We start from the raw sequence: 12,933 nt of genomic DNA, 5'->3' as shown, positions 1-12,933 counted from the left end.
TGGCTTTCAGTCTTTCCAGACGACTGTCCCCCTTTCAGGAGTCTGATTTGTCTTGCATACCCCCAAGTTTCACCTCACTTAAAAACTACCCGCTTACAAAATCAGACGTCAAAATACAAACGTGTCCCAGAACACTAGTACTGAACAATGGCTGACTTTCTCTTTTTTACCACATACGTCTTAAATAATTCAATTGGAATAGAAATATTGCACTTACATAGAGCAGTATAAACAACTCAGTGTCTGTATGAAATTTTAGTTTGTACTGATTTTGCTAGTGCTTTTTACGTAGCCGGTTGTAAAAGGAGGCAAATAGCTAGATGAGTTGATGTACCCCCTGGAAGACCTCTGTGTACCCCTATACCACTGCCTTAAAGAACATGCTGGCTGCTGGTAAATAAACATGGACTATAATATCTGTAGCTGCGGCATGCATATTTCTCTTCATGTTAAAGATTGCTGAGCAAAATGGCTCCATTGCAATCCAGGAGACCAGTTCTAATCTGATGCCACGTCCTCCCTTTCATACCCCTTTTCTTTTGGCACTGAAATGATTTTGGGGTGGGAGAGGAGTACCAGAAGCTATCCAAGATTAGATCTATTAAATAAGACAACTGGCCAGTTCTGATTTAGGGGGATGTACTTGCATCTTGCAGCTCCGATAGCTACACAAGCCATTTGTCCTTTGCTGTAATGTTTTGACATCACCTTACTGTCTTAATGGCATTATAACCCCACCGTTCAGAGCTGATTGTCCTGTCTTCTGTACGTACAATGTACACGGTGCAGAAAAAGCAAGTTAACCCTTCACTGAACGTGAAACTGCTACCGGTGCTTCACTGAGTGGCATAATCAGCCACACCGAGGACCCAAAAATGAGCCAAACATGCTATGATAATTAATACATTGGCAGACAGGGGAACAATAGTTCAACTGAATTTTAATAAGTTCCCTAGCAATGAAAGTATTATTGGGATGATGGGTGAGGTTCATTTAGGGCCAGGTTCTGATACCCTTGCTCACCAGCCTGGTATCTTACTAGGTGAGCAGTCCCATTGATTTCAATGGCAGTACTCCAGGACTAAGGCACCACTCTGCATGAGTAAGTATATCAGAATCTAGTCCTCAACACTGCAGTTCCGGGAGGTCCAAAGCCAAAGGGATTTCTAACATGGCTATTACCGTATATTTCGGTATTTAACTAAGTGCTCATTTGGAAAGTGCTCTGCCTAAATAATTCATCTTTGACTCCTCGAACTTTATTGTAAATATTTTTGTTTTCCGCTACAGGAACCCAAGGAATTTCGCTTGCCAAAGTAAACTGCTGGGACTGGCCTGATGTCTGCGTGAAGCAGAACGTCACTCAATTTCCCATTACCAAGATGTATGAGAAGGGAGCAGGGTCGCTGACTTACACTGGCATGCTCGGAGCAGCAGAACTGCTCAGATTCCTCAGGCTGTGAGTGTCCTGTTGAGGCCAGTGTCGTTAGTATTTCAGCTTGACATTTCTGAAGGATCTTTACTGTCCCAGAAGTTGAACTGTAGTCTGTTTACATAGTCATAGTTTGGATCTTAATCTTAGTTTCAACACCAGGCTTAGAGTTTAGTGGGTAGGTCTGAAATGAGCTTAACAACCTTCCACACCTTTTCACTATCAGGAAATAACTTTTCTTAAAGGATACGTCCATCCACTGGTTTGACTCTCCCTGTCACAATAGAGAGACACCTTATGTTTGTTTATTGTTTGGAGAGTCATGACCTACGGGCTCCAAACCCAGGTCCACAGGAGCAGCCATGCTCCAACCCTCTACTTGGCCACCTGCTGACAGCTCCTTACCCAGGACCTGTGAAGCCCAGGCCCAGTTTGAGGCTCCACCCCGAGGTCCTATTGGCAGAGTCCCAGAGCAGCTGATTGGCCCACTGGCTCTACTTAAGCCAGCAGCAGGAACAGGAAACTGTCCAAACAACTGGGATCCATCCCGCTCCCCCAGTTTGATTTCCTGGCATCTGACTGGTGGTTCTGATATCCATTTTGTTTTGTGCCTCTAACCCCCTGGTATCCAGTTTGTGCCTCTGACCCTGGTATCCTGACCCGGCCTGACCCAACTTGTGGTTCTGATCTCAAGTTTGTCTCCTGCTTCTGATCTATTGGTATCCTTGACTCTTGACTCTTGTCTCTATGACTGTGGACTCCAGCTCTGACCACTAGGTCTGGCTGCCCATGACCCAGCCGTGACCACTTGTTCGGACCACAATAACTGCAGGGCCAAGCCCGGTGCCCACGACCCAGCCGCACTGCCACAGCCACCGGAAGCATAGGACTCCCCTGAATGGGACCTCCTCCTCCAGGTGGATAATCAAGCACTGCAGGCACAAGTTGCTCAGAGGATCAGAGACAACCAGCAGCTGCAGGAGCAACTGAGGCAGCTGAGCACCGACAATGCCATGCTGCGAGCGCCGCCTGCCGTACCCTGGCATGAATGGTTGAACGGGAACCGCAGGCAGTTCCACGGTTTCATCAACCAATGCTACCTTCTGTTTCTGATGTGTCCCAGAATCTACGCCTCTGACCAGGCCAAGGGGGCCCTGGTAATCAGCCTGCTGACAGATGTGTTAGACTGCCCCCCCGCCCTCCGTGCTGGAAGATTGTAGGCTGGTGCTGTCGAACTGGGATGCCTTTCTCCAGCTAATATCAATCATCTTCGATGACCCATCCTAAACTTGAATGGCCGAGGCCACCCTGAGAAGACTTCGGCAGGGGCGCAAGGCACAACGGTCTCCTGTGTGGCACACGTCCGTCGCCTCACAGCGGATACAGAGTGCAACGAAACAGCGCAGCTGTACCAGTTCCAGTGGGGGCTTGCAGGAAGAAATCAAAGACAAACTGGCCTGGGTAGAGATGCCTGGAGGCCTAGACACCCTTGTGGACTTTGCCATCTGCCCAGATGAGCGGCTGTGAGAATGAAGAAAGGAGAAAAGATGTTCCTTGCAGTCCCTCTACAGACCTACTGGGACCTCACCTTGTGTATCGCCCGCCAAACCTGTGCAAGCCAACCTGGCTCATCAGCGCCTCACTCCTGAAGAAAAAGAACGGCGCCGTCGGTGCCACCTGTGCTTCTACTGCAGCGAACCTGGCCATGTCATCTCGACCTGCCCAGTACGAATGCCCAGCAGCTTGGGGAAACAAGTCTGTCCAGACACAGTGGGGGGAACCGGCCTGGTCCTTGAGAGAAAATAATTTCCCTGTACCCTAGTCCTCACTGAGACCCACCCCGAGCCCCATCCAGAGGCTTCCCATTTGCAGGTATCTATCCAGCTGTGCATCCTGGGAGATCCCCGGCAGATCCCCCTCCAAGAGACCCTCATCGATTTGGGAGCAGCAGACAATTTTGTGGAACCAGCTACAGCTCAGGCCCTACAGATTCCCCTGCAACACGAGGCCACGCTGGAGATGATTGGAACTATTGATGGCTCTCCACTGTCTTTGGGTCCAGATGTGGAGGAGACTGTCCCCCTGGAGGCTGTTATTCAGGGACACAGAGATAATTCGATCTGGCATGATCCATTCTGCACATTTTCCCCTGGTCGTTGGCGTCTCCTGGCTAACCCTTCATGGCCCCCTCATTCATTGGTGAGAACAGAAGGTCACTTTCATATCAGAATTCTGCTGACGGTGTGGCCAGGGACCAGGAAGGGTTGCACTCAGGCCCAAGAAGGTTCAAATAGGTATAGCTTCCCACATCGAAACATCTACTGGGGGAACTATGGAATTCCGTCCCCCCCCCCCCAGTACTGCAGTGATGCTGATGTCTTTAAAAAAAGAATGCAGAAAGCCTCCCCCCACATTGGGACTATGATTGTCCTATAGAACTCCAGCCAGCGGTGAAGATATCGTCTGGGTGGATCTACGCAATGTCAGAGCCTGAACTGGCAGCGTTACAAGGACACCTCCAAGAGAACCTGGCACGGGGGTTCATCTGCAGGTCAACCTCACCAGCCCATGCCCCAGTCCTTTTCATAAAAAAGGATGGCAGCCTCCACCTCTGTGTTGATTACCAAGCCCTAAATCAAGTAAGTCCAGAACCACTAACCCTAATCTCTGAGTTGTTGGACGATGTGGGGGCTGCCCGCATATACACTAAACTGGATCTCTGATGAGCTTACAGTCTCATCTGTATCCAAGAGGGGGACTGCCTTTCAGACCTGCTATGGACAGTTTGTATATTTGGTCATCCCATTTGGGTTGACTAATGCCCCAGCAACATTCCAGCACTTCATTAATGGTGTGCAATAAGATCTACTGGGCCAGTTTGTAGTTCTATACTCAGATGATATATTGGTCTTCTCAGATGATCTGGACCAACACACCATTCACATCTGCACAGTCCTGGAGAGAATCTGACAACACGGTCTCTACAGTAAATTCAAAAAGTGCTCATTTGATCAGACCTCAACTGAGTTCCTAGGTTTCATCCTGTCCCCAGAAGGAATCAAGATGGATCCATTCAAGGTCTAGGCTGTCTGCTACTTGGCTGCCCTCCCTCCTCCCTCCCCCCCATGTGTACAGCCTATAATGTTTTCTAGGCTTTGCAAACTTTTACTGGAGGTTCATCTCAAATTTTTCAAAACAAGTGCTTGGATGAGATCAGCTCTTGGATGTAGAACAACTGTCTGAAGCTGAACCCAAGCAAGGCAGAAGTGAGGCTGGTGGGCAGAGGAAATTATTTCGGGGCATTTTCAGCCAGGGTGTTGTCTGCTTTGATTTGAAGGTTCACACCCACAATTGGTCCATCAGTCTGTAGTCTAGGAGTACTCTTGGATTCCTCACTGACGCTGAGCTCTGACACCGCGATGGCCGTGAGTAACGCTTTCTACGATCTCCGGTTGGCTTGGAGGCTCCATCCCATCCTGGTGGATGAAGACCTGGCCTCCCTTATTCATGCCTTCATCACCTCTTGGCTGGACTACAGCAACATGTTGTACTTGGGCATGAAACCTTCAGCTCGTAGGAAACTCCAGTTAGTACAAAACACTGCAGTGCATCTTCTCAGCAACACAGGCTGTCATGAGCCTATCAGACCTGTCCTCTGCTCTCTATGCTAGCTTCCCGCAGAATTTTGAATCCAGTTCATGGTCTCAGTCCTTATCTTTAAAGAGCTTCTTGACCTGGGCCCAGGTTACCTAAAAGACTGTTTAAAACTCTGGGACGAAGAGCAGAGTTGCCAACCACGGTCTTCTGGCCCAATGGTGCTCTCAGCAATAAAAGTCAAGCTCATCTGTGCAGGAGACAGAACTTTCTCTGGGGTGGGTCCGAGTAGGGTGACCAGACAGCAAATATGAAAAATAGGGACAGGGGTTGGGGGTAATAGGAGCCTATATAAGAAAAAGACCCCAAAATTGGGACTGTCCCTATAAAATCGGGACATTTGGTCACCCTAGGTCCGAGCCTGTGTAATGAACTCCCATGGGAACTAAAGACCATCACAAGCCTCCCCACTTTCTGCTCCAAGTGCAAGGTGCATTTCTTGACCTTGCTGTTTCTAATATAAACACGGAGTAACGGATATGTTTAACGAACAAAAACCCACACTACCGAAACAAGATGCTCCACTCCACATGCTTCTCCCTCTGGGCAGAGGATGAGAGAGCAAACCCACGACAGATGAGTAGTCGTGACACGGGTCTGCTGTCCCTTCCCAGAAGCCGGTTGGGATTTTCCCTGGTGTCTCTGTCTTCCGTTGCACTCACTCTGTTGTGGTTTTTGCTTATTTAATACAGCTGCATGTTTTGTTTTGTTTTTTAATCATGCTGAACAAAGCATCCCCCCCGCCTATCATTCATTTCTCTAGAAGCAGCATTTCCTGCCCTGTGAAGCTGACCACCATTGAAGAAGTGGATGAATATTTAAGCGGGGAAGTCCATGCCGACTCGTCTTCTTACCACAGCACATCAGTTCTGGGAATATTTCACCCTCGCATGAAAGCAGGTAAACGTGGCACTTTGAGAGAGAGAGAGAATACAAGGTTAGCAGTATTAGGAGCTCCTATCTGGTACCTAAAGATGAGGATTTCTGCCATTTGAGAGGAACTCATTGGTTCCTTGTTTGCTAAATGATGTAACTGGGCGTATGTGGTCACATTGATAATTTGCAGTACGGTAGTGGCTGGAGGCCCTACATGAGAGCACAGCCCCATTGTACTATGGGCTGTACAACTCGTGGGAGACAGTCTCTACCCTGGAAAGCTTACAGTCTAAATAGACAAGATGCACAAAGGGTGAGAGAACAAACAGTGGTGAAGTGACTCATNCTCCTGGCTAACCCTTCATGGCCCCCTCATTCATTGGTGAGAACAGAAGGTCACTTTCATATCAGAATTCTGCTGACGGTGTGGCCAGGGACCAGGAAGGGTTGCACTCAGGCCCAAGAAGGTTCAAATAGGTATAGTTTCCCACATCGAAACATCTACTGGGGGAACTATGGAATTCCCTCCCCCCCACAGTACTGCAGCGATGCTGATGTCTTTAAAAAAAGAATGCAGAAAGCCTCCCCCCACATTGGGACTATGATTGTCCTATAGAACTCCAGCCAGCGGTGAAGATATCGTCTGGGCGGATCTACGCAATGTCAGAGCCTGAACTGGCAGCGTTACAAGGACACCTCCAAGAGAACCTGGCACGGGGGTTCATCTGCAGGTCAACCTCACCAGCCCATGCCCCAGTCCTTTTCATAAAAAAGGATGGCAGCCTCCACCTCTGTGTTGATTACCAAGCCCTAAATCAAGTAAGTCCAGAACCACTAACCCTAATCTCTGAGTTGTTGGACGATGTGGGGGCTGCCCGCATATACACTAAACTGGATCTCTGATGAGCTTACAGTCTCATCTGTATCCAAGAGGGGGACTGCCTTTCAGACCTGCTATGGACAGTTTGTATATTTGGTCATCCCATTTGGGTTGACTAATGCCCCAGCAACATTCCAGCACTTCATTAATGGTGTGCAATAAGATCTACTGGGCCAGTTTGTAGTTCTATACTCAGATGATATATTGGTCTTCTCAGATGATCTGGACCAACACACCATTCACAACTGCACAGTCCTGGAGAGAATCTGACAACACGGTCTCTACAGTAAATTCAAAAAGTGCTCATTTGATCAGACCTCAACTGAGTTCCTAGGTTTCATCCTGTCCCCAGAAGGAATCAAGATGGATCCATTCAAGGTCTAGGCTGTCTGCTACTTGGCTGCCCTCCCTCCTCCCTCCCCCCCATGTGTACAGCCTATAATGTTTTCTAGGCTTTGCAAACTTTTACTGGAGGTTCATCTCAAATTTTTCAAAACAAGTGCTTGGATGAGATCAGCTTTTGGATGTAGAACAACTGTCTGAAGCTGAACCCAAGCAAGGCAGAAGTGAGGCTGGTGGGCAGAGGAAATTATTTCGGGGCATTTTCAGCCAGGGTGTTGTCTGCTTTGATTTGAAGGTTCACACCCACAATTGGTCCATCAGTCTGTAGTCTAGGAGTACTCTTGGATTCCTCACTGACGCTGAGCTCTGACACCGCGATGGCCGTGAGTAACGCTTTCTACGATCTCCGGTTGGCTTGGAGGCTCCATCCCATCCTGGTGGATGAAGACCTGGCCTCCCTTATTCATGCCTTCATCACCTCTTGGCTGGACTACAGCAACATGTTGTACTTGGGCATGAAACCTTCAGCTCGTAGGAAACTCCAGTTAGTACAAAACACTGCAGTGCATCTTCTCAGCAACACAGGCTGTCATGAGCCCATCAGACCTGTCCTCTGCTCTCTATGCTAGCTTCCCGCAGAATTTTGAATCCAGTTCATGGTCTCAGTCCTTATCTTTAAAGAGCTTCTTGACCTGGGCCCAAGTTACCTAAAAGACTGTTTAAAACTCTGGGACGAAGAGCAGAGTTGCCAACCACGGTCTTCTGGCCCAATGGTGCTCTTAGCAATAAAAGTCAAGCTCATCTGTGCAGGAGACAGAACTTTCTCTGGGGTGGGTCCGAGCAGGGTGACCAGACAGCAAATGTGAAAAATAGGGACAGGGGTTGGGGGTAATAGGAGCCTATATAAGAAAAAGACCCAAAAATTGGGACTGTCCCTATAAAATCGGGACATCTGGTCACCCTAGGTCCGAGCCTGTGTAATGAACTCCCATGGGAACTAAAGACCATCACAAGCCTCCCCACTTTCTGCTCCAAGTGCAAGGTGCATTTCTTGACCTTGCTGTTTCTAATATAAACACGGAGTAACGGGTATGTTTAACGAACAAAAACCCACACTACTGAAACAAGATGCTCCACTCCACGTGCTTCTCCCTCTGGGGAGAGGATGAGAGAGCAAACCCACGACAGATGAGTAGTCGTGACACGGGTCTGCTGTCCCTTCCCAGAAGCCGGTTGGGATTTTCCCTGGTGTCTCTGTCTTCCGTTGCACTCACTCTGTTGTGGTTTTTGCTTATTTAATACAGCTGCATGTTTTGTTTTGTTTTTTAATCATGCTGAACAAAGCATCCCCCCCGCCTATCATTCATTTCTCTAGAAGCAGCATTTCCTGCCCTGTGAAGCTGACCACCATTGAAGAAGTGGATGAATATTTAAGCGGGGAAGTCCATGCCGACTCGTCTTCTTACCACAGCACATCAGTTCTGGGAATATTTCACCCTCGCATGAAAGCAGGTAAACGTGGCACTTTGAGAGAGAGAGAATACAAGGTTAGCAGTATTAGGAGCTCCTATCTGGTACCTAAAGATGAGGATTTCTGCCATTTGAGAGGAACTCATTGGTTCTCTGCAAATAATCAATGTGACCACATACGGCCAGTTACATCATTTAGCAAACAAGGAGGCCCTACATGAGAGCACAGCCCCATTGTACTATGGGCTTTACAACTCGTGGGAGACAGTCCCTGCCCTGGAAAGCTTACAGTCTAAATAGACAAGATGCACAAAGGGTGAGAGAACAAACAGTGGTGAAGTGACTCATCCAAGAAGCTGAGAACAGACCCCAGATATCATAGAATCATAGAATATCAGAGTTGGAAGGGACCTCAAGAGGTCATCTAGTCCAACCCCCTGCTCAAAGCAGGACCAATTCCCAGCTAAATCATCCCAGCCAGGGCTTTCTAAATCATCCCAGCTCAGGGATATCCTGAGCTCTAGTTTAGTGCTTTGTCTACTGGACCAGTCTAGCTCTCCCAACAAATGCTGTCCCAGAGAATGAGGCCCTACACCCCAGTTCTGCAAGCAGGTACGTGTGGGGTGACGCTTGTGCCCCGGCATTGACTTCAGTGGCTCTCCACACTGGGACACAGGTCCATCCACATGCTGCAGGATCGGGGCCCTGCTAAGTTAAATCCTCCCTTTAGAAGTTTTCTAGTGATCTTTTTCCTGTAGGTTCTGGAGCAAACCTGTTAATGATGGTCTGTTGATTGTCCTCCAAAGGAAGCGATTTCCTCACCCAGGCAATAACTCATTTCCTCTCTCAGAGCAAAATATTGAACTAAATTACGGCCCTCCAGAGAGAGAGAGAGCATGGCTGCAGAGGTGAAAGATGCGCATGCAGTGGATTGCATGTATTCCTCACGTAGCAGCACTCTGCGAGAAATGCTATCCAGGCAGAAAGAAGTAGCCAAGGTAGCACTGCAGAGTGGGCATTATAGGTAAAATGGAGATGGCACTTCCCTTATCAGCCCTGTGTCCCACAGCTCTTAATATCCCCAAGACATGCACCTTCTGGGATTGACTATTCTCCTGCCTAATGGTTTTTTCCAGCCTGCTCCAGAATAAAGGCTGTATGTGCTGAATAGGGTTAAACCATGCTTGTTTCTTGGGGGGTTGGCTTTATTGACAGTCGTTCGCTATAATACCCCCTGTATTCCAGCCCATGCCTCCTCTCCTAGCTTGGCTACCCCTAGGGCTCCATCTTTCAGATGCTCTCTTTAGCACTGTGTAGGCTAGTGGCTAGACCAGAGGACTGGGACTGAAAAGATCTGGGTTCAATTCCTAGCTTGGCCTCCTGGGTGAGTCCGGGCAACTCACTTCCCCCCTCTGTAGCTACATTTCCCCATCTAGCTAATGACACAGCCCTCCTTTGTGAAGTGCTTTTAGATCTACTGATGAGAAGCGCTGTGTAAGAGGTAGGTGTTTTATTATTATTACCTGGAAGGCCTCCCTTTATGTGCAGGGTGGCATTGCATAGGATTGGAAGGGATGTCCTGGCTCGTTGTCGCAGGCAGCCCCGGGAAATAATTGCATTTATAAATGTATCAAGTTCTGCCTTGAAACCTGTGAGATTGTTTGGGCTGGTCCACACTAAGCCCCTAGTTCGAACTAAGATACGCAACTTCAGCTACGAGAATAACGTAGCTGAAGTCGAAGTATCTTAGTTCGAACTTACCGTGGGTCCACACGCGGCAGGCAGGCTCCCCCGTCAACTCCGCCTACTCCTCTCGCAGAGCAGGATTACCGGTGTCGATGGCGAGCACTTCCGGGATCGATTTATCGCGTCTAGACAAGACGTGATAAATCGATCCCAGAAGATCGATTGCTGGCCGCCGAACCAGCGGGTAAGTATAGACGTACCCTTAGTTTGCTCCCACTACTCCTGTTGGGAGGCCGTTCCAGAACCTCCCTCCTCTGACGGTTAGAACCCTTCTGATTTCCAGCCTCAATTTACTCATGGACAGTCTATACCTCTTTGTTCTTGTGACCCCCTTATGCATTAGCTTAACTAGCTCTTCTCCCTCCCTGGGATTCCTCCTGCCGATGTATTTATAGAGAGCAATCAGAGCCCCTTGCAGCCTTCGTTTTACCAGGCTGAACAAGCCCAGCTCTTTTGTTAACCAGCTACATTGAGTCTGCAGGGTTCCAACCCCTGCCAGCAAGGGATGGAGCAACAGAAGAACCCAAGTACCCAGTCACACAAAGGGTTTGTCTGTGCTGTGGGGGAGTCTCCAGATAATCTCTTGGTGGGTCTGAGTTACCCGAGGGTGAGAGAGATGTTTGCACTGTTAACACTTTTTGTTATTTGCAAGTGGATAACTCAAGATCAGCCTAAAAGGTTTGTTGTTTTTTTAACTCTGCCCTCTACATGTCCACCATCCTGAGAGTAGAACGCATGATTTCCTTGTGAACTCAAGTACCGGTGGTTTAAACATAACAGAGTGCATAGGCACTCAGTTACTACGGCCACAAGTAACCACCTAGATTACTTTCCTTCCCTTCCAAACATCATACTGAGCTACGGTGCAACAACTGGGTACGCGAGAGAAGGAAGGTAGGTTTGATTGGATGATAAGTAAGAAGGAGCCATGGAGATGAAACCACAACTGTAGATGTGAGGATTGTGCGTGTCAAGTTTTGGTGTGAACTCTGCATCATGCTCAGCTTTACAAACGACCACCCTCCTTAATCTTTCCAGCCGCTGCAGCGAGCGGTAGAACGTTCATGCTCGTGGCAGAACAATCTCTGAATATGCGGCTGCAGGGGCCTACGTGCCTCGTGGAATGAATACGTTATGAGAGATGTAGTAATCGGCAGCTGTAGGGCTAGCGGAAAGAAGTGAGCATACAAGTGCATATCAGGCCCATCTTCCTGTCCTGCCACCGGCTCCTGGTCCGCTTTTGGGGCCCGTTTAAAACCTTGTCCTGATCTTCAGCTCCAGTAATGGATAAGCCCCCAGCTAGATTGAAGAGTTCCTCTGGGACAGCGCAGCTCACAAATATCACGACAGTGTGCGTGAGAGCCAAGGACAAAGCATGCTCAGTTGAGGGGATCTAGCTATGGAACAGACTTCCAGGGAAAATCAAGGTCCGGCCAATCCAAAGACTGATGATCTCAAGGAAACACTACACACCCTTCCTCTCCAGAAAGGCCTTCCAACTGTGAGAATGCCATTCCCCCCTTCTGCCCAGCAAATTTCAACCAACCCACAATCCGCCCAACTCCTGGAACAAAGGAAACCAAAAGTACGTTAATACATTTTTTAAAAATCAAAACCAAAACCTACCCCAAGCAGAGCTTCTACCCCATAAAAGGAGAAGTGCCAGTGACTCTGTGAAATCCACAGGGACTTCACTGTTGCTAATAACTTTATATGGAAGATGTCCAGCCACTGTACTTATGGACAGTGGTATTAAACCTTAAGTTAAATAGATGGGACAACTGAAAAATCCTGATGGTCATCTTACTTTACAAGCTAAGCAGGCGTGGAAGTGATTAGTGCTTGGACCCACTGAAAATATTTAGTGAGGTGTCGGTGGTTATCTTAATAATTGTATATGCTGAGGACTCAGGGTCAAGAGGAGGGGTAGTGAGTCAGATTGCTATGACTGCACATGCAAATGAGTTGGATCCACTGGGTATTAGGCAGGCAGTAGGTGCACAATAGCATGTGCATTCTTTTGCATGGACCTCCGGCATCTTCCTTAAAACATGCGATCTTCTCTCCTGACCGATGGGAAATAATACTCTGCGCTGACATTTCCGCAGGTTGAGTTCTGCTCCAGTTTTCTCACTTGGTTCCCACAAACCCCATTGTACCCCTCCCGCTCCTCCATAACCTGATCTCTGCAGAGGGGCTTCCAAGACGTCTGAAGAAAGGATGGGTCTGCTGGCACAAGCGGTACCTGCCTCCCGCACCTTTCCAAGCCCCACGGGTTTCCATCTTCTCCATCAGCAGACGGAGAGGAGGCAATCTGGTCCATGATGTTTCTAAATGGAACCAGCCCTGACTTTAATGTGAGAGAGTTAAATGACTATAAATCAACCTGGAAAGGGAGAATGGGCAGGCACAGTTCCCCTCAAAAACAGCTCAAGAAATAGCCTGGCTCGCCATGCCCCAGTCAAAGCCAAACTGAACACAAAGTGGCCTTTTGACCCCACATCCTGTCAGTTATCTTCACCCAGCTTGGAAA

At 48.4% G+C, this 12,933-nt stretch overlaps 1 protein-coding gene across 1 annotated transcript in view; it reads left to right on the top strand.

Annotated features, from left to right (window-relative positions):
- Positions 1–12,933, top strand: part of TXNDC16 (thioredoxin domain containing 16) — a 78,716-nt gene that overhangs the window by 50,234 nt on the left and 15,549 nt on the right. The window contains exons 16-17 of the mRNA XM_034767592.1: positions 1,291–1,459; positions 5,850–5,986. Coding sequence (XP_034623483.1) covers positions 1,291–1,459; positions 5,850–5,986 — 306 coding nt within the window. The remainder of the gene's footprint in view (positions 1–1,290; positions 1,460–5,849; positions 5,987–12,933) is intronic.

This window comes from Trachemys scripta, chromosome 4, assembly GCF_013100865.1.
Source record: "Trachemys scripta elegans isolate TJP31775 chromosome 4, CAS_Tse_1.0, whole genome shotgun sequence".
In the NCBI taxonomy this organism is placed as follows: domain Eukaryota; kingdom Metazoa; phylum Chordata; order Testudines; family Emydidae; genus Trachemys; species Trachemys scripta.
The sequence above is the reverse complement of the archived record's forward strand: the minus strand, read 5'-3'. Positions and strand labels throughout refer to the sequence as shown.